The sequence below is a fragment of the Neovison vison genome, chromosome 5, assembly GCF_020171115.1.
Source record: "Neovison vison isolate M4711 chromosome 5, ASM_NN_V1, whole genome shotgun sequence".
Classification (NCBI taxonomy): Eukaryota; Metazoa; Chordata; class Mammalia; order Carnivora; family Mustelidae; genus Neogale; species Neogale vison.
The window spans coordinates 6,214,104-6,238,631 of record NC_058095.1 but is presented as its reverse complement, the minus strand read 5'-3'; the positions used below and the strand labels follow the sequence as shown (position 1 = coordinate 6,238,631).

General features: G+C 61.7%; 2 protein-coding genes across 4 annotated transcripts in view; one reads left to right on the top strand and one right to left on the bottom strand.

Moving 5' to 3' along the window:
• The window catches only part of TMEM104 (transmembrane protein 104), a 54,677-nt gene extending 47,591 nt beyond the window's left edge, over positions 1-7,086 (top strand). For both annotated transcript variants that reach the window (XM_044247479.1, XM_044247478.1), the window contains exon 10: positions 3,210-7,086. In XM_044247479.1, the coding sequence (XP_044103414.1) occupies positions 3,210-3,970 (761 nt within the window). In that variant the 3' untranslated portion in view covers positions 3,971-7,086. The remainder of the gene's footprint in view (positions 1-3,209) is intronic.
• Positions 7,087-9,905: 2,819 nt separating this feature from the next.
• Positions 9,906-21,383, bottom strand: GRIN2C (glutamate ionotropic receptor NMDA type subunit 2C). 2 transcript variants are annotated; one of them, XM_044250344.1, is made up of 13 exons: positions 20,952-21,350; positions 18,294-18,892; positions 17,850-17,964; positions 16,697-16,908; positions 16,376-16,541; positions 15,857-16,010; positions 14,420-14,545; positions 13,924-14,153; positions 13,396-13,556; positions 12,677-12,864; positions 11,510-11,742; positions 10,521-11,081; positions 9,906-10,439 (listed from the first exon to the last, which is right to left on the bottom strand). In XM_044250344.1, the coding sequence occupies exons 1-13, from the start codon at positions 21,348-21,350 to the stop codon at positions 9,981-9,983; spliced, it is 3,603 nt and encodes a 1,200-aa protein (XP_044106279.1). In that variant the 3' UTR covers positions 9,906-9,980. The 2 variants fall into 2 exon arrangements, with proteins under 2 accessions (XP_044106279.1, XP_044106281.1); XM_044250346.1 differs by having other exon boundaries at positions 9,906-11,081; positions 20,952-21,383.
• Between the last annotated feature and the right edge of the window lie 3,145 nt (positions 21,384-24,528).

The window sequence follows — 24,528 nt, the reverse complement described above, 5'->3', positions numbered from 1 at the left end:
CAGAAGTGTGCGTGGGCCTGGGCACTCAGCACGGCTTTGTTGGGTGGGTGGGTGGTCCCAGCCGGGCCATGAGCTCCGCAAAACAAGTGCAGGTTTTTCACATGAGCTGTTACCTCAGCTATTTAAAGAGAAGTCTCTTGTCCTGCCTCGTCACCTCGCCGCTGTGCCACCCAAGGCCAGCAGCCACTCCTCATGTGACATGTGTCAGGCCCTCACCTCCTTCCCCACCACAGACTCCTCCCTGGCAACTCGCTGCATCTCCTCACCCCCTGGAGTGGGAGTTCCGGCGAGGATGCAGGGGAATGTGGGCTGTGACCCTGGTCGCCTCCCTGGGGCTCTCTGAGCGTGGCTTGGGAGGGTCAGAGAGACCCCTGCCCCGGGGAACCGCAGGCCCGGTCAGCAAGACTTCGGGGAGCGCCCACCACTCTGGGCGGTGTCTGTCCACACCTCCCACCCAGCCATGGCCAGGTCGGTGCAAGAGCTTCTGGCAGTGGCCGGCCGAGTGTCGGACATCCGTGGACACTCAGAGCCCCGCTCTCTGTCGTGCTTCCTGACAGTCTGTCGCTCACGCCCATCACCCTCCTTTCTTCTTGATTTATGATCAGGCCTACTGAGTTTGGCGAGCAGCTGTCTCCCAGGGATGGGACCATCAATCTAGGAGATGGCTGTTGAACTCTGCTCCTCTGGTGGGCACGGGAGGGAGGAGCCAGGGGTGAGGGGTGTGGTCACAGGGGGAGGGGCCGGTGCCTCTAGTCCAGGACCTGGTCCTCCTGCTTCATTCCCGTCCCTTCCCTCTCTGTCCCTCTATCACAATATGAAGTCGGAGGTATCCCTGGTTTCTTCTGAACATGCCAGCTGGGAGACCAGGCCAGAACATTTGCCTTTGCCTCTCCACTCCTGAGAAGAGGCCAGCACCCACCCTGTGTCCTCGCAGTGATGGGGGCAAGGAGGTGTGGGGGGACCCGAGGGCTACCCGGCCTCACGCTCCCACTACCCCTTCCCAAGGCTTGCCGGGGCTCCCGTCACAGAGCCAGTCCTCAGTGCATCCAAGCCCAGGCGGCGTTCCTTGGGCGCCTGCTCTGGGGGCGTGGGGTGCCCTTCCTCGGGAGAGCTGCTGAGCTCGGAGTGCGGTGCTCCTACAAATGCCCCCCCTTCCCCTGACTGGAGCCGTAAGCGGCCCCCGGCAGGCACTCAGTCAGGATCCGGGGGACGATGGAGCACCACTGCCTTCCTGTGCTGCCAAGTCACGCAGCTTATGTGAGCTTTCGAGAAAGTGGCGTGGCGTGGGGCTCATGGGGGTGGGGCTCACAGGAGTGGAGCTCGCGGGGTGGGGGGTGGCCCCTGGGTGAGCCGAGCCTGTCCCCCTCTGGGGCCTTCTCCCGGAGCTGCCACTCTTTAATGCTGGAAGCGCCTCCCAACAGCCTCTGGCATCTTCTTTCCTGGATAGGATCCAACATCTAGCCCCTGGGGGTAGATCCAGTTTTTGGAAATCGACTCTAGTAAGAGAACAAGGCGGGCGACTAATTCCGGTGATCCCGCAGTGATGTAAGCCTAAGTACGGGAAACCGGTGAGGCAAGTTTTCTTATCTCCCATAGCCACGCCTTTGTGAGCCACCTGAAAGTTCTAGAAAACGTTCCGTATCATCATTGACAGAAGGACACGCAGCTCCCAAGCCGGTGACTCCAGAAGCCGCCCGTCAGTAGCCATACATTGAGGATGGAGGTTGTCCACGCCTCCGTGTGCTTTAAAAACCCCACCTCCTGCCTTGGGGAACCTCCATAAATTGGTGTATTTGCAGTTGGGAAAGCCAGGGCTGCGCAGACAGCTCCCCTTGAGGTCAGCCAGCCTGTGTGTCCCACCGCTCCCTGGAGGTGGGGCGTGGAGGAGGAAGGTGGGCAGAGGAGCACTACAGCACCCGCGGCGCGGGGCAGCCTGACTCAGTGACTCGGGGTTGCTGGCTCTCTGCCTTCTCCCACCACGCCCAGGGCCCTGAGGCCAAGCCACAGGGACAGCTTTCTCCACTCGCCTCTTTCCAAGCTGCAAGTAGCACCCGGTCACAAGGTGACACAGGAGACGGTGGTGGCAGAGCGGGGTTTGAATCGCAGAAGTGCCGGCCACTGCCTCCTGAAGAATTCGTCCCCAGGCGCTCCCCGCGCCTCCCCTCCCCGGCTTCAGTCTGCCAGCGGCAGCCCCCTGACTGCTCAGCTCGTGTTGTGACCCTTTCTGGTCCTCAGACAGACTCGCTGGCACACAGGGGACCCCACCTCCACCCCGGCCCAGTGCACTTCGCATGGTGTGGTCCTTCTACTCGGATCTCTGCCCTGCACACCCTCCTGCCCTCAGCCCCAGACATGGGACGAGCCAGACTGCCGGGGTCCCGGACTGTGCCGTCACCCCCTCTCCACCCTCCAGAGACGGCTCCCGGGGCTAAGACCCCCACAGGAAACGGGTCGCTGCTTTCCCCTTGACCCGGCAGGGTGCAAAAGGCAGCGTCTCGAGCGGGGGTGGAGGGGCGTCCAGAGTCAGGAGCCACAGGGACCTGAGCGGGCTGAGGAAGAAACCAATCATTCTCTTTATTGGCAATTTGCACAGGCCTGTTCCCTTGCTCCCGCCCCGCTCCTGTCCTCTCTGTCAGACAGTTCCGATTAAAAGTAATAGATGACATTCCTGCCGCTCCCACTCCCAAGTGTCATTGCGGGAAGACCCTGGGCTGGCTTTCTGTGAATCCCAGGAGAAAGGCCTCGTTCCTGGGCTCCAGGGAGTGTGATGTGGCCTGAGGGGACAGCGGGGAAACCCCCAGCTTCCCCCACAGGGAGGGGGCCCATGCTTCAGACAGTCTAGCCTCTGTCGGAGAGTGAACCTGAGCTCCGCCCCAGGCTTGCGCCAGGCCAGGGAGTGGTAGAGGCTCCAAGAAAGCCCCTCAGGGGAGCCGAGCAGTAAACCGGGCCAGGACCACACACTCCTCAGGGAAGACGGCGTGGGGCCACCCTGCCCGCTGCCCCAGCACAGCCCCTCTCAGGCCCAAATCCCCCGAGAGACACTGGGGAGAGGGAGCACAGTCCGCAGTGGCCCCAGCGCGTGGCCATCAGGGTACGTGAACTTCACAATTCTCACGGAGCTCCGGGCCCTCGGCGGACGCCCCAGACCAACAGCTACCCCGGGAAGGGCCAGTTCTGCCCAGCTGGCTGACCGCCCTCTTGTCTTGCAGCTTTCGCCATCATGATTGCGCTGGCGCTGGTGCGCATCGGGCAGGGGCACCGGGAGGGGCACCCGCCCTTGGCTGACCTCTCCGGGGTCCGGAACCTGTTCGGCGTGTGCGTCTACTCCTTCATGTGCCAGCACTCTCTGCCGTCCCTCGTCACGCCCGTGTCCTCCAAGCGCCGCCTCACGTGCCTGGTCTTCCTGGACTACGTGCTCATCCTCGCCTTCTACGGCCTCCTCTGCTTCACGGCCATCTTCTGCTTCCGCGGCGACAGCCTCATGGACATGTACACCCTCAACTTCGCGCGCTGCGACGTCGTGAGCTCGGCCGCCGTGCGCTTCTTCCTGGGCCTCTTCCCCGTCTTCACCATCAGCACCAACTTCCCCATCATCGCCGTGACCCTCCGCAACAACTGGAAGACGCTCTTCCACCGCGAGGGGGGCACGTACCCCTGGGTCGTGGACCGCGTGGTGTTCCCCACCATCACCCTGCTGCCCCCGGTGCTGGTGGCCTTCTGCACCCATGACCTGGAGTCCCTGGTGGGCATCACGGGGGCGTACGCGGGCACGGGCATCCAGTACGTCATCCCCGCCTTCCTGGTCTACCACTGCCGCAAGGACACCCAGTTGACCTTGGGCTACGGGACGGTCAACAAGCATAGGTCCCCTTTCCGCCACACCTTCTGGGTGGGCTTTGTGCTGCTCTGGGCTTTCTCCTGCTTCTTCTTCGTCACCGCCAACATCGTCCTCAGCGAGACCAAGGCTTGATGGCAGGATGTGTCTGCTGGTAAGAGAGGTGGGGGCTCCCGTCTGGCGCCCCCGCTCACCTTTCCCCCTGCAGAGCCAAGAGCCAGCTCCTTGCCAGGGTTCCTTGGGGCAGGCGAGGCCAGACTCTCGGAGGGGACCCTCCACATCTCCGGCTGGGGGGTCTTCTCCCCCCGCAAACAGGATTCCGCGCAGTCTGTGCTGCGCCTCACTCCCCAGGTGACCCTTCCCCGGGGCCCCCCTGCGTGGAGCTGGCCCCAGCCCACCAAGCTGTGCGGCCTGGGCACACGAATGCCCCAGACTCCACGCTGGGCCACTGCTCTATGCGTAACCCGTACCAGACAATCACGAGGCAGGCTCCTCCCCCGCGGTGGGGACAGTGCTGGCACTGCCACTGTTTATACCAGACACCACGTCCCCTCCCTTGTCCCAGCCCCTCGTGCATCCTTGTCTGGGGAATCTGCTCCACTAGTAGCCGCTGCCTCAGAGCCACTCCCAGGCCCTCACCCTGCTCCCCACGGGGATTGCCAGGGACAGACAGGTCCCCCTTCCCCTCAGGCCTGGAGTAGGCCTGGCCAGCCCCCGTGACGAGAACAGGAAGTGCTGATCGGCACCAGGTCCCTGGACTGTTGCTGTGAGGGCCCCTGCCGTGGCTGCCAACCTGTCCTGAGCTCCTGGGCCCCTGGTGACTCAGCCCAGGAGACGGTTTAAAGCCCAGAGCCTGTGATCCCACAGGGATCCTCTGCTCTCCTGACTGCCGCATGCGGCCCACAGGGTCTCCTGCCGTAAGGGGGCAGAGTGTAAGGACCACGGAAGGGACCCCTCCCCCAGCCGCCATCACAGTGGCTTGGGAGCTCCCTCGGCGTGAGGCTGTGCGCAGGCGCTTCTTCCCACCCCCTAAGAGGTCAGGTCTGTGGGCAGCCGCAGGCTTGGCTGTCCCTGCTCCCTCTTCAGTACTAAAGGTGGCTCCCTTTGAGCCAGGCTGTGGGTGCTGTGGAGTGAGATGGGGTACCATTCTCACGGAAGGAGGGGTGGGTTTCTGGCCGCCTCGCCAGCTCTTCCGTGGTCCCATCCCTGTCACAAGCATGCATGCGTCTGCTGGGCCAGCCTTCGTGGAAACCCAGGTGACTAGTGAACTCTGCATTTTCAGTGTGCCTTCTGCTTCAGGACCTGGGGTCCTTCCTGACCCTCCCTGGTGTGCCCCCAGCCCTGGGCCTGGCCCACCTGTCCTGGAGCCCAGAGCAGCTTGACCTGGAGCTGCCTGTCTGGGGTGGGGTCTCAGGTCCCCAACACCCTCCCCCCTTTGATTTCAGTGCCTTGCTCAGCCCACATGTGGGAACCTTCATAGCCTACTGCACCGCGCGGTGTTCACTCTTTGGACAGAGTGACCACACTGGCTCTCCTGGGGCCCCTGGTGGTCTCGGAAGGAGAGGGAGGAAGACCTGGGATATGTAGGAACTGGGGAGTCCATGCCCCCCGCCATGGCCTCCATAGCTTGGGAGAGCCCGGGGCCGTGTGTGATTGGCCATGGTCTGCATTCTCACTGTTGTCACGCATCTTAGTCCGTCCCCAAGTATTGTGATTTTCCATCCTTGTGAAAACAAGACCACCGTTCCCCATCTGCCACGGCGGCTTCTTCCTGGGAGGCCCCGGCCCCCGGTGGGCAGAGCAGGGAGGGCTCCCGGGGGGTGGGGAAGGGCAGGCACTCAGTGGCCCTCCCTGGAACTGCCCCGCTGCTGGCCAGAAACACAAAACATCCGTACTTAGCCCTCCCCAGTTACATCCCCTCTTGCTTAAGGGCAAAGCAAATTAAGTCATTTTGCCACCCCAGGCTCCAAAGCAAATATTGGACGTGAATTTATTAGCATTATAAAGCCCAGGTTGATTTATGTGACAGTCTGGAGGAACACAGCAGTACAGTCGGGTGCCCCGCCTCCAGCCCCGCAGCCCCGGGCCTGGAGGGACCGAATCCACCGTGGGTGGCCACGTCCCTGACAGTGAGCCCTGGTGCTCGCCATGGCTGCTGTCTGGGCTCCTTTGCTCCTTGGCGTTCACCAGCTGTCTGACCACCTGGAGGTCAGATGAGGCCGTCTTCCTCCCTCCGGGTGATAGCCAGGGGAGCTTAGGGCAATGGGGAGAGGACCCCAGCAGCAGACAGAGCCCGGTGATGCCTGTTCACGCGCGGCTGCAAGCGCTTCCTTTGGGGTGGTCAGGTGGGCGAGTCGGGTCGTGACCTCCATTTTACAGCGGGGCCCCCCGGGTCCGTGGCAGAGGAGGAGGCCACAGAGGAGGCCGGGGAGCAGCGCATACACTCAGCAGCCTCCACCTGGTGCCTTTCATCCAGACTGGCCCCAAGGGCAGGTGAGGCCAAGGCGGGAGTCTGTGTTTTTTTGGGCCTTGGCACCAGTGGCTCCTGCCTGTTCCCTCACCTGAGGCCAGAGAGGCGGTCACCGGCTCATGGACGGGGCAGATGGCCGGTGACAGGCTGGGACGCACTGCTGCGTGGTGGAAGATGGGCCGCGGGCACCTTGCCAGGCCCTTAGTGACACAGCTGTTCTCGCCACATGGGGGCCCAGAGCAGCCTCAGCAATGGGCTGACTGAGGTCGGAGTGTTGGAGCGGGGGGGCTGCGCCCCGGCTCCCGGGAATCCAGCTCCGGGGTGGAGCCTGGCAGGACCAGGCCCTGGGGCAGTGTGACTGCGCTTGTCCCGCTTGTCCCCACCTGTCTTCTGAAGGGCTGACCCCGGGTCGGCCGTGCTAACAGCCACTGCAAAACTGCTCTTCTGAAGCCGAGACCCAGGACTGCAGGAGCGAGCTTTGCAAACCTTCTCCCCCGGCCCGGGGCTGGGGCTCATGGTGTCTGTGGGACAGAGGGAGAAGAGCTTCCCCAGGGCCTGGTGTGTGCCAGGCACAGTGCTGGGTGCTTTCCACATGAACCTTGGTGTAATTCGGGGATCGAGAACGTGGATCAAGAAGCTGGAGCTGCCCCTTGCAGGGCCGAGCCTCCATGCCCCTCCCCGTCCTATGTGATGGGGGGCGGGGGGGACAGGACCTGCCGCGCTGACCAGTTGTGGGAACTGAAGTGCTCAATAAAGTGCTCGACAAAGCTCTCGGTCCTGACGCTCGGCTCTCTGGTCACTTGCCAGCCATAACTGCGCTCGTCGCCACACACCCAGGAGTCACCGGAGACCCTGCTTTGGGTCCCCGGCACCTGCTGGTTTCTTAGCCTCCTGAGGAATTATCTGTGGCAACTGCCTGCTATGATTCGAAACGGGACACTGGTCTGAATTGTTCAGGGTCTAGAGGGCTTTAGGGGAGAAAGTGGTCTCTCTCTGGCTCCAGGAACTGAAGAGCCAAACTGAGGCCCAGCTGGAGAGTTCTGGCGCCAGGACTGAAGCCCAGGTGTCCTGATCGAGGTCATCATGCCTGCCCTTGGCGAAGCCCTGCGCCCCCTGCCCACTCACAGGCCCCAGGAGAGAGGTGGGGTGGCCAATGGGCCTCTCAGGAAAGCTGGTCAGGGAAGCAGCCATGCAGCAGCAGGGTGACACCGGAGCTCCTGCCGCTGGTGACTGAGGCCTCCCTCCCCGTGTATCCCACCCGGAGAAAAAGCCAGCATCGAGGTATCTGGTGTCGGGGCGGACTCGGCTTGCTCTGTGCTACACAGACCCTCGTTTATGATAATTGCTCGTCCGTGGCCTTGCGACACGCCTCCCTTACTCTCCCCTGGCAGGCTTTCTGCCCCGCTCCATGGTGCAGGGCCCCTTCTTGGTCCTCCCGCAGAGGTGCAGGGAGCACCACGGCTCTGAGCAGGAGGCTGGGGAGCCAGACCAAGCCGGCTCTGAACCTGGGGGAGGCGACCTCCCTGCCTCCACTTCCTGTGGGGCTCGCTTTTCCCCAGAACACATTCCTAGAGCAGGAACGAAGCAGCCAAGAGCCCGGCTCCAGGAGCAAGACTGGCCCCTCCTCGGAGCCAGTCAGCAGCAGGCTCAGCTTCACATTTGGCTTTTAATTATCTTTCCAGTTCTTGGTTATTAATGATCTTGGGCAGTGAGCGGAGAGCAGCCTGGACGTCCAGACTCCTCCCAGCCTACTGGCTGCAGCCCTCCACCCAGAGCTGTGCTCAGAGTCAGGAAGCAGGAGGGGTCCGTCGGGTCCAGGGGCCGGTAGCCAGCAGTTAACTGTCTCACCAGCCGCCGCTATAGTCAAAGTCAACTCCCAGGGCACTGGCCTCGAGCACTCTTCTAGACCCACATTTACCACCTGTGGCTGAGACCTGGAAAATCCACAGGGCAGAGGACATGACATCGGGGGCCACCCATCTATGGCGGAGTCCGGCTGTCCAGCCGGGAAAGGAGCAGTGTTAGAAATTTCCCCCACTCCAGGGGCGCCGCCTGGGTGGCGCTGTCCGTTAAGGGTCTGACTCCTAGTTTAGGCTCAGGTCATGATCTCCGAGTCGTGAGATCAAGCCCCGCGTCCGGCTCCACACTCTGCAGAGTTTGCTAAAGTTTCTCTCTCTCATAAATAAATAAATCTTAAGAAAATGTTTCTCTCACTCCACCATTTCAGCTGTTCTCGTGCCTAAAACCAAACAAAAAAAAAAAAACAGTTTCGTGGCCTCACCTGCAGTCATGGACTACTTGGAGCCCAGGAAACACAAGAGCTGTGTGGGGAAGGGCACAGGGCAGGGGCAGTGGCTGCTCGTGGTGTTGGCCTTGAGCACTGCCCTCCCTGGCCCCCTCCCTGTTACATGGAGGTAGTTTCTGCGCTGCCTCCCCCTACTTGTCAAGGACAGCGAGGCCTCAGGCTTTCCATGTTCACACGAGCCGAGGTCTGACGGCACCAGTCACACTGTGTTTGTGGAATGAGTGGGAGAATGCGGGCTCGTTTGCAGCACAGAGTCGTTGTGGGAGATGAACGGCACGAGAGGTGGGAAAGCATTGGAAATTGTAAGCAAGAGCCATCCTTCTATATGGTCCCGAAATGATGACAAGTGACAGAGCAAGGACGTGGGGGCAGGGAGCAGGGCCGGGAGCCCAGAGGGAGGGTGAAGGACTGAGACATCGGGCAGATTCTCTGACCTGGGGCTCTGACCCCCCACGAGGAGCCCCGGCACCAGCAGAGCTGAGCCGTGTCTGATCGCAGAAGCTACCTGTGCCGGACTTGCAGGGCCGGCAGGTCAGTCGGGGCCCAGGAGAGCCCAGGAGGCTCCCCACAGCAGACCTCCCATTCCTACCGCTAGCCGTCAGGCTCCCATGTGGACCCCTGGCAAGGCAGGACACCCACAGCCCCTGGCATGAGCCTCTCTTCAAGGAGATTGAAGGATGAACTGTGTCTGTCGCCACCCAAGCCCCCACGCTGAGCACATTTGTCACATCCAGCTCCAGGGCGGGTCGGAGCTGCCACTGAATACCAAGTGGCTTCTGCTGCCCGGAGCCCGCCCTCGGCCTCCTCTCCCAGATACTCCCCCAGAGGGAGCTGCTCACCTTCCCTAAGCAGACACCCTGCCTGGGACACCCTCAGTGTGCTCCTATTGCCTGCAGGCTGTGGTGCGCCCCCTGCAGGGAGGCCGAATGAGGCAGCCAGGACCAGTGGGTTGTAAAAGATTTGTTTAATGCCCCAGATGCTCTGAGAAGAAACTCGGGACAGGGAGAGCAAGGAATGGGACAGCCCTGCCCCAACCCTGGGGTTCCAGTCTCCATGCTCCCCCACACCAGGCCCCCAGCAATCATGACCAAGAACAGCTAAGGGCAGGTCAGGGAGAGCCCACTGCCCCCTGGTGATTCCAGGACAGGTGGGAAGGGCTTTGCATGAGAGGACAGCAAGAGTCCCCGGAGCCCACGCCAGGACCTGAGACTGCCGAGGTCACCGAACTGACCGTGGAAGACATCTGTCGCTGGGGGCCCACAGCCAGGATTTCAAGGCAGAAGCCAGAAAAGTCCAGGTCACCTGCCCCATTAACCCTGACAGCGCCAGGCAGACAATCCAGCTGACCAGGAACCACCGTGGTTGACCCCTCACACTTCTGACTCTAAGCTGGAGATCCGCCTCCAGGTACAAGGTCCAGGGAAGCCGTGTGTCCCACAGGCCACCCTGCTGACCTCTTCCAGCCCCGCACTGTCCCTGTAGCCTGTGCTCAGCCCCAGGGTCCTGCCCCTGTGCCCCGGAGGCCCCCAGGCCCCAGTGAGCCAGGGGCTGTGGCTGGCACAGGGGGGCAAAGGGGAGCACAAGGCCCCCCAGCAAAGCGGCAGGTGGGCGTGGGCGTGCAGGCAGGCGTGCTGTCTGTGAGGCCAGGCGGGGACCCTGGCCCACACGCCCTCCTGGCAGGCCTCCCGGTAGGACGGCAGCCGCATCGCCGGCGCCTGCGCCAAGTGCGCGCAGGCCGGGTGGCCGCACCCCGCGGGCAGAGACCTGGGCCAGGCGAAGGCCTCCGCCACAGAGCTGGGCAGGGAAGCGTGGCGCGGGCGGTAGCCCCGGGCCCAGGCCGCGCGTAGCAGGGCCTCCCGCCGAGCCAGCTGCTCCGGCCCGAGTAGCGGCAGGTCCTCCGGCTCGGGGGGCTCCGGGAAGAGCGGGAGGAAGGGGCGCCCGGACCGGTCGGCTCGAGGGAAGGAGCTGTAGTGGCAGCGCTGCGGAGACAGGGGGCGCTCTGGGAGCGCGCGCCGCTCGGAGCCCGAGAGGAGCCGCCCGCAGCGCCCTGCCGGCAACTGCCGCCGCGCCTCCCGAGCGGCCCAGCCCGACACCCAGGAGACGTCGGGCAGCGACGGCCTGGGCGTCGGGGGGCGGCCCGGGGGCTGCGGGGCTCTGCGCCCCGGCGCGGCGCGGCCCCCGCCTCCCTGTCCCCAGCCCGTGGGGCTGGGCTCGGGGGACGGGCCGGGGGTGGGCGGCCGCGGGCCGGGGCAAGCGGGCGGCGGGGGCGCGCGGCGGCCGCTTCCCCAACTCTCGATGGTGCGCGCGGCGCGGTCCAGGGAGCTGCTCACGCCCGCCGTGGTCACCATGTCGCGTGCCGCCTGCAGCATCTTGAGCACGCTGGCCTGGGCCGAGCCGGCGGTCAGGTCCGGGCTGGGGGGCCGCGTGGGGCTGGCCAGGCTCTGCACCCCGCTGAAGCAGCTGTAGATGCCCTGGGTAGCCGGGAAGAGACAGCCGTGAGCGGCCAGCCCCGCTCGGGGACCGCCCACCTCCCGGTCCAAGCACCAGCCCCGTCGTCCCCAAGTTCTAGGAAGCAACTAACTAACATTTGTTCAGTGCCTCCTATGCGCGTGGCACTGGGCCACTGTGAGCGCAATTGCCCAGGAGCAGCTTGAGGGTCCAAGAGGTTCTCCTCCTAAAGGCACACAGCTTGTCAATAGCAGTGAGCGTTGGGACCCGGTCAGCCGGGATCCGAGATCCTGCCCCGCCTGCGGCAGAGCGGTTCTGCTTCTCATCTGCTGTGCGATGCTGGCAAGCCCTCGGTTTTTACATCGGTAAGTGGGGCTGTGGCCAGCTCTGCCTTAACTGGGTGGGTGCCCCTACAGCAGGGGCCTGCCTGGGGCGGGGTGGCGCCACCCACCCTGCTGAAGGCCAGCAGGAAGTCCAGCCGAGGCGTGCTGGGCACTGAGTGGCGCAGTTTCCAGTAGACCAGGTGCTCCCAGGCAAAGACCAGCAGGGCCAGCCCCATGGCCACCAGCAGCATGTAGAAGACGCCAGCCATGTTGTCGATGTCCAGCTTACTGCTCATCACCTCGTTCTTCTCGTTCTGGCAGATCCCTGAGAGCCACACTGTCTCCAGCTTCTGGGTCTCCCCTGGCAAGGGTGGGGATGGCAGGGGGACACGCCCGGCTCAGGAAAGACCCTCCCAGGGCTCACCAGGGTGCCACCCCCTCGCAGGACCAACCAAGGATCTAGCCCAGCGGGGGCAGAAGGAGGGGGTTAGGGGTTGTCAATGAGCAGGAAGAAAGGAAAGCATAGTGGGGGGCTGGGGTAGGTGAGATTTGCCTTTGCCATGCCCACCCCCGCTCCCCTGACCTGCCACAGACCAGGAAGAGTTTGCTGACTGGGTCAATGTTATCATTCACTTCCGGGTGAAACTTATTGGGTATCTCCATGCCAGACACAGAGCTGGGCGCACAGAGACGAAAGGCCTAGGTCCCTGAGGACACCACAGCACCTTCATTCCTATCATTCTCATTCTGTGGTACTGATGGAAAATTTTATCTTATGGCACTGAAGCCTCTGGGTTTGGGGGCAGCTTCAGCTGGACTGAACAGTGGACTGAACAGGTCCACAGGTTGTGGACTGCTTACACGTGTGAGCCGCTGCTACCAAGGCAAGCCTGGGCCCCCGGCTCTGGGACTGGGCAGGCCCCTGGCACTACCCTAGGTGATCTCAAGGTGGAAATGGTTGAGAGGGGTCTAGAGAAAAAAGAAAGGATCTGAGCCTCCTCCATAGCCCCAGCATGTGGCCTGAGCTTCCTCCTGTCTTCCTGCCCTTCCGAGACTCTCGACTCTCGTGTAGTCCTATCGTCCACGCCCTCCTGGCAAGCCCACCCCTTCCCCAGGTCTTTAGGCAGTCCCTCCAGATACCCCCACCCACTCTCACTCCCAGAGACCTCTTCCTGCCCACAGGCCCTGGAACTCAGAGAACAGTAATGGAGATGCTGACCAGCTATCAGGCAGCTGTCCCCGCCTCAGCTTCCATGGCCCACCCAGGGCCCCAAGCCCCCAGCAGCAGCACCCACCATCCCCCAAGAACTGCAGGAGCGCCAAGTCTATGGCCCGTTTCCAGTGGGAGTCCTTCTGCATGGCGATGCCGTAGCCAGTGGTAGCAAAGACCTTGCCAGAGCCAATGGTGACCAGCTTGCAGCCCTCGTCCTTGCCCGCCATGTAGTTGAGGACAGCAGCATCATAGATGAAGGCGTCCAGCTTCCTGGGGACAGGTCAGGGGTCATGTGAGGCGGGGACACCAAACCTGGGACCTGACAAGGAGCTGGGCCATAGGAGCCTGTTGGGCACTGACCAGGAGGGATGGGTGGGAAGAGCCTTCTCTGGTTCTCCTGGGTCCTGGATACAGAAAAGAGCCCTCTCCATAGCTCAGGGACCCCACCTACGCTCCTCTCAGAGGGACCAGGGAACTCTACCCCCAGAGGACAGGCCCTCTCTTCCCAGCCCCTCCATGCCCCTAGGACCATAAGAAGGTCACAACCACCACCTCAGGCCAAGGCTGAACCCTGGTCAAGACCTCAGCTGCATCTCTCGGTCACACAGTGGGCATCCAGTTTTGCTTGAAAGTTTACTCTGTCCCAAGACCTCCCTACCCACTTCCCTAGGAATCCTTCAGGACACCCCAGCCTCAATGTCCCCACCTTGCATCTCTTAGGAAGGACCAGAGCTGAGGTTGGCCATCAGGGAGACATGTGGGTAGAGAAGTCAGAGGGTGGGTGCAGAGCGGAGGACCCACCCCATCTTGAGGCTGGTGAGGGCGTCTTCCACCGACCGCTGGTTGAACTTGACCATGTGGGTGTGCATGTCTCGGTAGTTGCTGCGGATGTTCCGTTCCGTGCTGCCATTGGGCACCGTGCCAAAGCGGAAGGGTGGGTACTGATCTTGAGGCCGCTGAAACTGTGGGCAGAGGGCAGGCGCCATTCATCACCCTCCGTCCAGCCTTGCAGGCATCAACCCTCCCCGACCCTGTCCCCTAGGCCCAGCCCTGGGGTTTGCACCTGCTTAATGAGGGCACAAGAGCCCAAGAAACGGTCCAGGCCACCCCTGTGTTTTACACAGGGTGACAGTGAGGCCAGGTCAAAAAGAGACTTACCCAAAGTCACTCAGTGGACCTGAGTTCACCCACACACCTCATGCCCCAGCCTCTCCTCACCAGGCTCCCAACTCCTTCCTGCTCCCTGCTCCATTTCAGGTTCCCCTCCTGGGTCCCAGACACCCCCGTTTCCCGGCAGCCCCTGCCCTCTGCTAGTGGTGGCCCCAGGACCTTCTTATCACTGAGGCCGGACACAGTGTCAATGTATTGCTCCTGGATCATGAAGGCAGCAAGGTTGGCGGTGTAGCTGGCGAGGAAGATGACAGCAAAGAAGGCCCAGACTAGGACCATGATCTTGCTGGTGGTGCCTCGGGGGTTCTCGATGGGCACCGAGTTGTTGAAGACCAGCGCCCACAGCAGCCACACAGACTTGCCGATGGTGAAGGATGGGCCCCCAGACTCTGGGAGTGAGAGGGTGAGCACAGAGGGACTCGGGTCTTCACTCTGTCCTGGGTGGGGCCCCATCCCCAGCCATCCCCACTCCAGGGCGACCCAACCCACCTTGTTTCTCTTTTTCATGTATCTGATTGGCCCCTCCTGGTTGACCACAAGCCAGAGACCTCCCCCAAGATCCAGCCTTCTCTGCACGGGGCCCCTGCGGCCCTGAGCCCCACCCCTCCATCCCAACCCCATGGTCCCCCCATCCCAGGTCCGGCTGAGAGCTTACTCTTGCCACTGGTGAGGTTCTGGTTGTAGCTGACCGGGCTGAAGTACTCAAACATGAAGACCGTGATGGCCACCACAGTGAGACACATAACGAACATCATCACCCACACGGAAGGGCTGTAGGGCTCTGGGAACAGAGGGAGGCAGCTCAGAGGCCTCGCTACCATCCCTCCCACCCATAGCCAGAGCACCGGGTGCGGCAGGTGCCCATCAGAGTGGGGCCATCAGCCCCGAGGACCGAGCCAGGGGGTCTCTGACTCTCAGAGCAGCAGAGCCCAGGAGAGAACACCCGCACAGAGGGAGGTCAGGCTCTCCTTCAGTCTGTTTCCACTCCTCTGCCCTGGGACAGGATCCCATCACCCCAGGAAACTTCCCTGCATCCCACTCTCATCCCCCACTTCCTTTCACAGAAAGAGACTTTACACCCCATGTGCTCTCCCCTCCCTTCCCATTCCCCAGCCTGCAAGGCCTGTAACCTGCTCCATCCCCCATTTTCCTCCCCCTCCTCCTCCCCACCTGGCCAGATGCCACAGAGCGGAGCCAGAGCCACCAAGGGCTGTTTGCCCAAGGCATTTTCTCATTCCCTCTCTGCCCTCGCCTGCCAGCACTGTTAACTACACTCCTGGTCTGGACGTGCCCTGCCTGGCCCAGCGTGGACGAGCTACTGGTTCTGCCTGGAATCAGGGTCTTTGAGAGCAAATCTCACTCTTGATTCTACTGACAGGGCCGGGGAGCCCCAGGAGCCCCAGGAGCTGGGGAGCCCAATTGAGCTGCTCCAACAAGTCTGCTCGATGGGCTCAGTCTCCCTGGCAAGGAGGCGTCACTGCCATAAGCAGGTGCCCTGATGCAATGCCCGTCCTGCAGGGTGGGGTCTGGTGTCCTCTGCGTGGGGCTGAGGAACCCTGCTCAGAGAGCTTCGGTGACTTGCTCAAAATCATGCAGCAGGAAAGGGATCCTCTCTGCTCTTGGCTTGCCTGTCCTCGTGGCTCTCTGCAAACCTCACACTGCAAGTCCCACTGACCTCTGACAGGGCCCTTGGTGAGCCAGGACCATGGCCGCATCCCCAGCAGCTCGTGTGAGTCTTGGCACAAAGGCTGAATTCCCACTAAGCCACAAACTAGCACCACGTCCCACTCTCTGGGTCAGCTCCTCCCGCTCCCTGTGGAGCTTCTCCCCAGTGCATCCTACCCAGGAGGTGCCTCCCGAAGCCAGCCTGCCTTCCCAGCTTTCCTGCCCCTCACAATGGCCCCTCCACTCTCCTCACCGGATACACGGGCTCAGAATGGAACATGGGCTTCACCTCTTCCCTCTGTGCCCTATGCTCCTGCAGCCTCAGGCACCCACCGCCACGCTGACCCTCTGAGGCCCGCCCCAATCTCGCTGTTCATAGGCATCCCCCTCAGAGCCCGGAGCCCTCCCTGCCCACCCCGAGCCGCACCCAGGAAGGCCGACGGGGAGACGGTGCCATTGCTGCGGGCCACCATCACGCTGATGCCCGTCTCCACGAAGGGCACAGAGAAGTCCACGATCTCGGAGCGCTCCTCGTTGATGGTGAGGGAGCCGATGGCCATGTCTGCCCGCTTGTAGTACACCTGGGGCCACGGGCGCCGGACCCAGGTTGAAGAACGTGGCTCACCGGCTGGAGCACCCTCCCCAGCCTCCCCCAGCCTCCCCCAACCACCCTGCCAGCACCCCCAGGGTTGAGTCAGCTGTTCCCATCTGGGGTCCTCAGAGCTCCGCTAGAAGTACTGGCCAGCCCTGGGAACATTACTGGTAACACCCGTCTTCCCTGCGAGCTAGGCCCAGGGACCTGGGCCCAGGGAGCCTCGGGAGCTGGGCCCAGGCCCCGCCCTGACTGACCCCCAGCACAGGAAGAAGGCAGTGGCTGCAATATGTGGGGCCTGAGGTGGCGAGCCAGCAGGGGGGTGGGCTCAGGTAGACCTCGGGGCGGGCCTACCTCCCCGATCATGCCGTTCCACACGCCCCGAACCCTCTTGCCATGCTTGCCATTGGTCACCAGGTACAGGTCATAGGAGAACTTGACCACCTTGGCCAGCTTCTTGAGGATGTCAATGCAGAAACCCTTACAGCAAAGCTTGGTGTAGGGGGCTGTGTCACCGCTGCTGCCACCAAGAGACCACCAGAAGTCAGAGCCCGCAGCTCCTCCCGGTTTGGCAGATGGCCCCCAACCCCCCTCACCCAAGCGCAAACCACACACGGCTGCCATTGCGCGGCAGCACACAGCTCACACGGGGCCTTCCCGCACATTCTCGCGGACCTGAAGGTTTGGTTGTTCTGCCTGCGGCAAGGCACGGTGTTGGGCACACAGCCGCCCGTGCCGGGGTCAGGGCTCTCCACAATGACAAAGGGCCGCTCTTCCAGCGTGGCCACTGTCACGTGCCGGCTGTCCACAACAGGCTGGAGAGACGCGCTATAGCGAGGCCACACCGGGTACTTCATGTGGAGGACGCCGTGGTCCCAGCGCCCCACCTGCAAAGGGTGACCAGCTTCAGCCAGGGACCTCCAGCCCAAATCCCCCCACCCTCTAGGTGGGGCCTCTGATGGGCCCTGCCAGGGCCAAGAATCCCCCTCCTTAACCTAGGGACATCCGGCTCAGGAGCACCGGGGGAGCAGGAGAGTTGGATCAAGGCGCTGGGTATGGCCCAGAAGGGAGGGCTCCCTGCAGTCCCCTCCCAGCCTCTGGTCCTTGCGCTTTTATGATCTAGACTCCAAAATGCTGCTGGCCTACAGCGACATCCTGGAGCCCAGAGCCGAGCCTGTCTCTCCCCGCTCCCCACTCCCCCGACCCTGACCTCAGTATAAAGTCCTTCCCCCAGTACTCAAGGCCTTCCCCACTCATGTCCACCTGACCACTTTGACCCCACTCTTCCACCTCAGCCGCCACACCCCAAACACATCACTTAAAAATGCCTCAAACCCTTCTGCCCCTCTGTCTACATATACCAGGCTAGTCTCCCTTCCTGATGGGCTGCCACTCAACCCTCCAGGGCACAGCCCAAATGTCCCAAATTCTTTGAATCCTTCCCCAGTTCTCTGCTTGGAAGGTAGAACTGATTTTTGGCCCTTCTCTGTACCCTCATAATGCTTTGCACATATCTGTCCTCAAGCCCTGATCTCCCCGAATTCTATTTGTTCACATGTCCGTCTGGCCAGCACAGCTGTGGGTGAGTCCCTCAGGGGCAGGACTAGGTGCTGAGCCCTTGACAGGTTCTATGGTGAAGGGAGGTGAGGGTCCATGGGAGCCCTGAGCCGAGGGTCCTCACCCACCCTGATGCAGTGCAGATGCCTCAGCCTGAAGGATGAGGGGCTGGATGAAGGATAGAAGGGACCCTCTGCTCAGCTGTGGGACAAGAGGAGCTGGGGACAAAGTGAGAGGATACCAAGGAACCCCAGGCTCACCCCCTTCTCACCATCTCCCAGAGGCGGTGGCGGTTGAGGGCGATCACAACCATGGTGGGCTGGACGAGGTACCCACCCGGGCTGAAGGAGAAGTCTCGGCCCTCCCAGGTGACATTCAGTAGGTGCCTGCGGTGGGGGAGAGAAACCAGGGTGTCCCTGCAGCCCTGCCTAGGACCAGAGGCCCCTCCCCCACCTTCTCCCTCACCGCCATCACCATTACCAGGTGTCACTGACCGTGACCTTATTCCAGTATTGACACCCCCCCTCCCCAATCCCCGACACATCCTCACACGTGGCGCTTTTTTTTTCAGTTGTGGAAACTAAGCTCAGAAAGGTGAGGTAACTTGGCCCCGGGCACACAGCTAGTGAGAGGTGTGGCCAATGAACCCAAGCTCAGTGCAGCCCAGGTTCCCTGAAGCGCTGTGCCCCCTCCCATGCCCTCCGCAGGTGCCCACCTGTAGAAGGCCTCCCGGGCAGGGCTGACGGGCCCGGGGTGGCCACGGCAGTCCCCAGCCGGGGAGGGCAGGGCACCATGCTGCCGCTGGTAGCTGTGGGCGCCCAGGGCCAGGATGGCCACGCCGTCGCGGACCTTCTGGCGGAGGCTGAGGCGCCAGCTCTCGGTGACAACGCTGATGAGGCCCACGGGGAAGACGGCGGGGGGCGCGTCGGTGCTGCCCAGCGCCAGGCTGGGCACCAGCCACACGTGTCCGGGCCCCACCAGACCGGCCTGCGCCGCCTCCGCGAAGAGCACCTCGGCCTCCTCGCGCGAGCAGTAGGCCACCAGCACCGGGGCGTCGACCTGGCGCAGCAGGCGCTGGATGTGCGCGCGCTGCCCGCCCGGGCCCAGCTCCAGCGTGAGCACGTCCAGCAGCCGCCAGCTCAGGTAGCTGGCGTCGGCCGCGGCGCGCACCCCCTCCAGGAAGAGCGCGTGCCCCGGGTGCAGGCTGGTGATCACGGCGAACGCGCTCCAGTCGTACTCCTCCAGCACCTTGAACAGCACCTGCAGCTGCTGCTCCAGGGACACGCCCAGCTGCAGGAAGGCGGAGCCCGGCTCCTGGGGGCGGGGCGGGGGCGGGGCCTGAGTCGGGGCGGGGGCGGTGCGCCCCGCCCCAACTGCCGTTCCCGCCCTCAGTCCCCTGACCGAGACGCGGCTCGTCCCGCGAGCCCCCGCGCGGCAACACCTGCCTCCCGCCCCCGACGTGGTTCCTAACCCCTGCTGCCCGTTAGAATCACCTGAAGGGCTTTTAAAGCTACTCGAGCGGCCCCCCCACCCGAGCAACGCTGGACCCCAGACCCGCGGCGTCCGCTGCCCCCGCGGAGCTTGTTGGAAATGCAAATTCTCAGGCGCATCGCACACCTGGGATCAGAATCTGGGGATGGAGCCCAAGAATCTGTATTTTAACAAGCTTTTCAGGCGATTCTTGAGCCCGCCAGTATGGGAAGCGCTGCCTCAGACCAGCTGAACCAGAACCTCAGAGATGGGACCCTGCGCGTCTGTATTTTTCTAAAACCCTGTTAAGGCAGAGAACCACGATGCTGAGAGTCACTGTCGGGTCCAAAGGTAACTGGGGAAACAGCATCCTCCACGGAGCCGTGGGGATGAGAAAGTTCCTCCTCTCCACCATCTCCACCATCACAAATGCTGAGGGCACTGCCGGCTGGAGCCTGGGCTAACACAATCCATGCCCCCCGCCCCCAGCTGTGGTCTCCCTGCTGACCCTGCAGGCTCCCAGGATTTCACCACACTACGACTGTCCCACTCTTTTTAAAAAGCAAATCCGGGACAACCCTACAGGACAAGTAACCCAGTTCCTTCAACAAACAAATTGCAAGAGAAAGAGATGGAGGAGGAACCTGCAGATGGAGGCTCCGAAGCGGCATCAGCCAATCACTAGTGGAAACCGGATTTGTTTCTTGATTTCAAGCAAATGCATTTCAGAATAAGCATTCAGACGTTTATGAAACAGTGGGGAAACTTGAACACTGCCTGGGGAGTTGATGGCGTTAAGGAGTTTTGTTTTTTAGATGTGATCATGGATGGTGGTTTCGTTTTTAAGCTCTTATCAGAGATATACAGAGAAGTACTTCCGGATGGGACAATAGGGTTTTGCCTCAAAATGACACAGAAGAGGGGGGAGTCGGTGGACGCAAGGGTGGGATGGGGTTGGCAGAGGCTGGATGGTTCCTGAGGTCATTATACTCTCCTATGTAGGCTCAAATTTCTCCATAATAAAAAGTAATCATAAAAGAATGGCAAACCAGATCGGTCTCTCCCCTCAACATCATCTTGCACCCCTCACCCCATTACTTAGGATAAAAACCAAATATCTCCCTGTGTGCTCAGGATCTCACCTTCCTCTCCAGCCTCCTCTCAAGAACTCCAGCTCCTTCCACCTGGCTGCCATCACACCACCAGATGACTCGGGCCAGAACACTGTCCCCCTTCCCCAACCCCCACACAACGTGCCAACTCTCTCTCATCCTCCACACCTTCAATATGATTTCTAAAGAAACCTTCTCTGACGAGCCCCCTACCCAAACGGGGGCCCTCTTTGACCCTCCCAGCATCCTGTGTTTTTCCTTTAGATCACTGGTGTCCGCTGAGACTAAAGACAAATGTGGGTTTGGAACTTTCTCCCCACAGGATGCAAACTCTGTGAGGGCACGCCTTCCCCGTGCCCGGGATGGTGACCTGCCACTGGATGGTCTCCCTGCCGGTCAACTGCATCAGCTTCTCTGTCCAGCCTGCCCCTCTGCTGCTGGGTCTAGAGCTTGACCGAGGAAGGCCGGAGAAGCAGAGAGAGGGTGGACCAGGGTTGCCCACCAAAGCCAGAGATGAGCCTTCCACCCACACCCCCTCATCCAGACACAATGTGAAAGGAGCCCAGAACGTTTATCTTCTAGAACATGGGAACAGCATTCCCACAGCTCGCCCATGTCACACCCTCAGCCCCCACCTCCCTGCTGGTCCCCTCCCAACCCCAGCGGCCCAGAACCTCTCCCCGGTTCTGGGACTCCCAGAGTCTCTCCCCGGCCCAGCCTCAGCCCCACTCCCGAAGCCCCAGCCTGGCTCCCGGCCCAAGGGGTGAGAGGACATGGGTTTGGACAGGCACCTTGGGGGTGAGGACCACAGCCGAGCCCCCACTGATGCTGAGGATAGGCACATGGGTCTGGGAGGAGATGAAGTCCAGGATCTGCGCCACGGCCTCGGTGCCCACGTTGTCCTCAAAGACAATGCCGTGGACGCGCGCCGCCCCGAGGAGCCCGCAGATCTGGGTGAGGAGGCTGCTGGGGTTGGTGTTGTTGACGCCCACGGTGAGTGGCTGGATCTCCAGAGGCAGGTCCATGAAGCTCTGGGAGGTGAGGCGGGTGCGAACTTGGGCGTGTGGTGGCCCCGAGCTGCCGAACACCACGGCCACTGTCACGGCTTGCTCACCCTGCCCCGGGCCCAGCCCTGCCCAGGCCCCGAGGAGTGAGGTGAGCAGCAGGGCCGGCCCCAGAGCGCCACCCATGTCCACTGCGGCGTCCTGCAGAGAGAGCGGGACGGGGACAGGGAGGGAGACAGAAGCACAAAGAAAAGATGAGCACGCAGACAGGAGGTGGAGGCCAGAGTCAGCGACACACACCAGGAGGGAAAGAAAAGAGGGGAAAAGCTCCCTCCACAAAGAAGCACAGAGAGGGAGGGACAGCCAGACACAGAGAAAGAGGAAGAGACAGGTTAGCCGAGTGTCCCCAGCGCAGCCTGGAGGGGTGGGGGCTGGAAGGATGTTGCGTCCCCACCGGTGCTTATTACTTCCCTTCTGCTGCTGAACAACATGCTTGACTGGAAAGGCCAGACCTTTGGCCAGACCTTGTCTGGGTTCTGCCCTGGGAAGTTAGCCTGAAAAGGTTAGTCTGGTGTCCAAGTCCGTAGATTTGAGTCAGACCTGAGTTCAAGTCCCAGCTGTGTCACTTATTAGCTGTGTGATCCTGACGACGTCACTTAAGTAGGTTTTCTTGCAATAATCACAAGACGTACCTCACAGCGGCCAAGAGGCTGCCCACTGCTGTCAGCGTCTCCGTCTTAGCGGCGACAGCCCCACATCCAGGGGAAGGAAGGCAGCTTCTGTGACGCTCCATGCCCTACTTCCATATTCTCCATCCTAAACCAAACCTAACATCCAGAGGACCCTGCTCTGTGTGACCCTGCGTGGCACAGAGACCTCTCCTCCCGGCCACCAGACCACCTTTCCCCTGTGGCCTCAACTAGGAGCAACCATTCCACAGGAGTGCAATTCCACGGACTTGGTCGGGGGTCAGGGTCTCCTGAAACCCTGAAACCCACATGAGCTGCTTCCCCAGGCCATCGCCACTGTGCAAGATTTTTTTGACCTAACCCAAGGGCGTGACGCGTGTCCCCGCTAAATAAACATCATGGCTTTGGATTGGAACCAACAGCCAAGCCGGTGAGCACTGCCCACTGATGCAGCGCTCCCTCCCAGCTGGCCACCGGCCATAGCTACGCCACCTTCTCCATCTTCATCACAGCCCCAGCGAAACCTCTGGACGGGAGAGAGCCAAAGGGTGACCAGGGTGAACCTGGTTTAATCTGGGCTGAGAAGACAGCATTTTTGGCAGGGGAGGGAATGAATGCTCACTTCGGGGGGCCTTGAAATCTCCCCCTGTCCCCACCCCACCATGTACGGTTTCCTAGTACACCGACCTAGACTATCAGCCCAGAGACATGTGTGAGTCTGGGACTGGAACCTACACCATGCCAGGCCACAGGACACCTCAGCTCCTACCAATCAGGGACCTCAAGTTACACCTGCAAAGGGCACTGCTATGCTTTCTCCTCCCTCTCCCAGAACTTTCTGTGCCCATCTCTGCCCACAGCCCACTCCCAGTAGGTTCCCTGCTTCTGGGGACAGTCCCAAGTCTGCCCCATCTCTGCCTCCCAGCTCTGAGCTCCACGTCTGGGCCGTCCAGAACAGCAGCTGCCAGTCACAGGTGACTGTGGGCACCAGAAATGCGGTTCATCTGAACTAAGGTTCGAGGTCAGTGTCAAATACATGGTGGATATGGAAGACTGCGTGTGAAAAAAAGAATGTAAAGCATTTCATGTATATTCTTTATATTGGTGACATGTTGAATAACAGTTTACATACACTGAGTTAAACAAAATATACCTGTGTTTCAGGTATATTTCACCTGTGTTTTTTTTTTACTCTTTCTAATGTTGCCACCAGAAAATTTACAATGACGCCTGCAGCTCTCCTGTTGCTTCTTTCACCCACTGAGCCACCCAGGCGCCCCTCATGTTGCTTCTTTTAGACAACATGACTCCAGAGGTAGGAGCCATGCCCACCCCTGGCTCCAAGGGGGCACCACCCCAGAGACTCCCTTGATGGGAAGGCATCGTCCGTCTGGGCTTCAGGCTGAGAAGGCGGGTGGTGCCTCTCACCAGGAGTGATCACACAATACCTTGGAGGGAGGGGCCCCATCCTGCAAGGCTCTCTGAGCTTCAGAGGGCAAAGGGCAGGTTCAAAGAGATTCAGAGCCCAGAATCTTATCACCACACGACATCTAGCCTCCCCCACAGGGCAGGAAGGTCATACCCCCAGCCTTGGCCCCCCAACCTGTCCACCTCCCATCCACCTCACTCCCCTCCCACCCCCCTGGTCTGAAACATTGTCCGGGCCTCTCCACCCGCCCCCCCACCCCCCTCACCCCCCAGCACAGCACAGCTGCTCCGGGTGCCCGCAGAGGAAGTCCAGACACCTTGATCCCATGACTAAGGCCCCCCATAAACACCGGGACACCAACCCATTGTTTCCCCTACCTCTCCTGGGTGGGGAAGCACCCCGCTATGCCGCTTCAGTGTTGGGCATCTATGTCCCCACTCTCTCACGGTCTCCCACCTTTCACTAACGGGCTAAGTGAATGAACACTGGGACAGTCGCATCGGTCAATCCTCTGAAACCTTTGGCATCACCTTGAGCTCACTGAGCACCTGCATGTGCTTAGGGCTCTTCTAGCCGCCACTCAGCCCCTCACCCCCATTCCCAGGCAGGCTCCCCACCCCCCATGTGCGCACATGCGCACTCACACCCCAGACACTAGTGGCTCCCCCCTCTCCCAGGCCAGTAGCTTTGGCCCCAGGAAGGGGCCCCACCCACCCGCTGCTCTGCTTCAGGGGAGCAGAGGGACCTGGGCTGCTCTGCCGGTTGTACCCACTGCCCTTTGGCAAGCGGCCTCTACTCTGCCGTCGGGTTTCCTTCCCTCCTCGACTTTTGCTGAGCTAAATCCGAACCCAAGTGTCAGGGAAGCAGACCGCCACTGCATCTCGCTCCCACTGGCGCCGGCACCAAAGTCTCCCTCCAAGATTAACTCACCCCCTCCCCGCTGATTCCACCCCGGCCCCCCGGGGGGCGCCCCGCCCCCTCCCCTTGGCAGGAATCTCTTACACTCGGGCTGTGAAGTTCGGGGTATTTTTAGGCCGGCGATAAATAATTCATAGGGAACGTGGCATCAGGCTCCCCCCGCGGGAGGACGGGGCGCGAGCGGCGAGAGCCACCGTCACCCGCGGCTCAAGGACACTCGCGATGCGGCGGCGGCGGCGGCGGCGACTCCGGGCTCCCGGACCCGTGCCACGCCTCCTGGCGGCCAAACTGGGCACCACGTTCGCGCCCCCAGCTGCGCTGCTACACC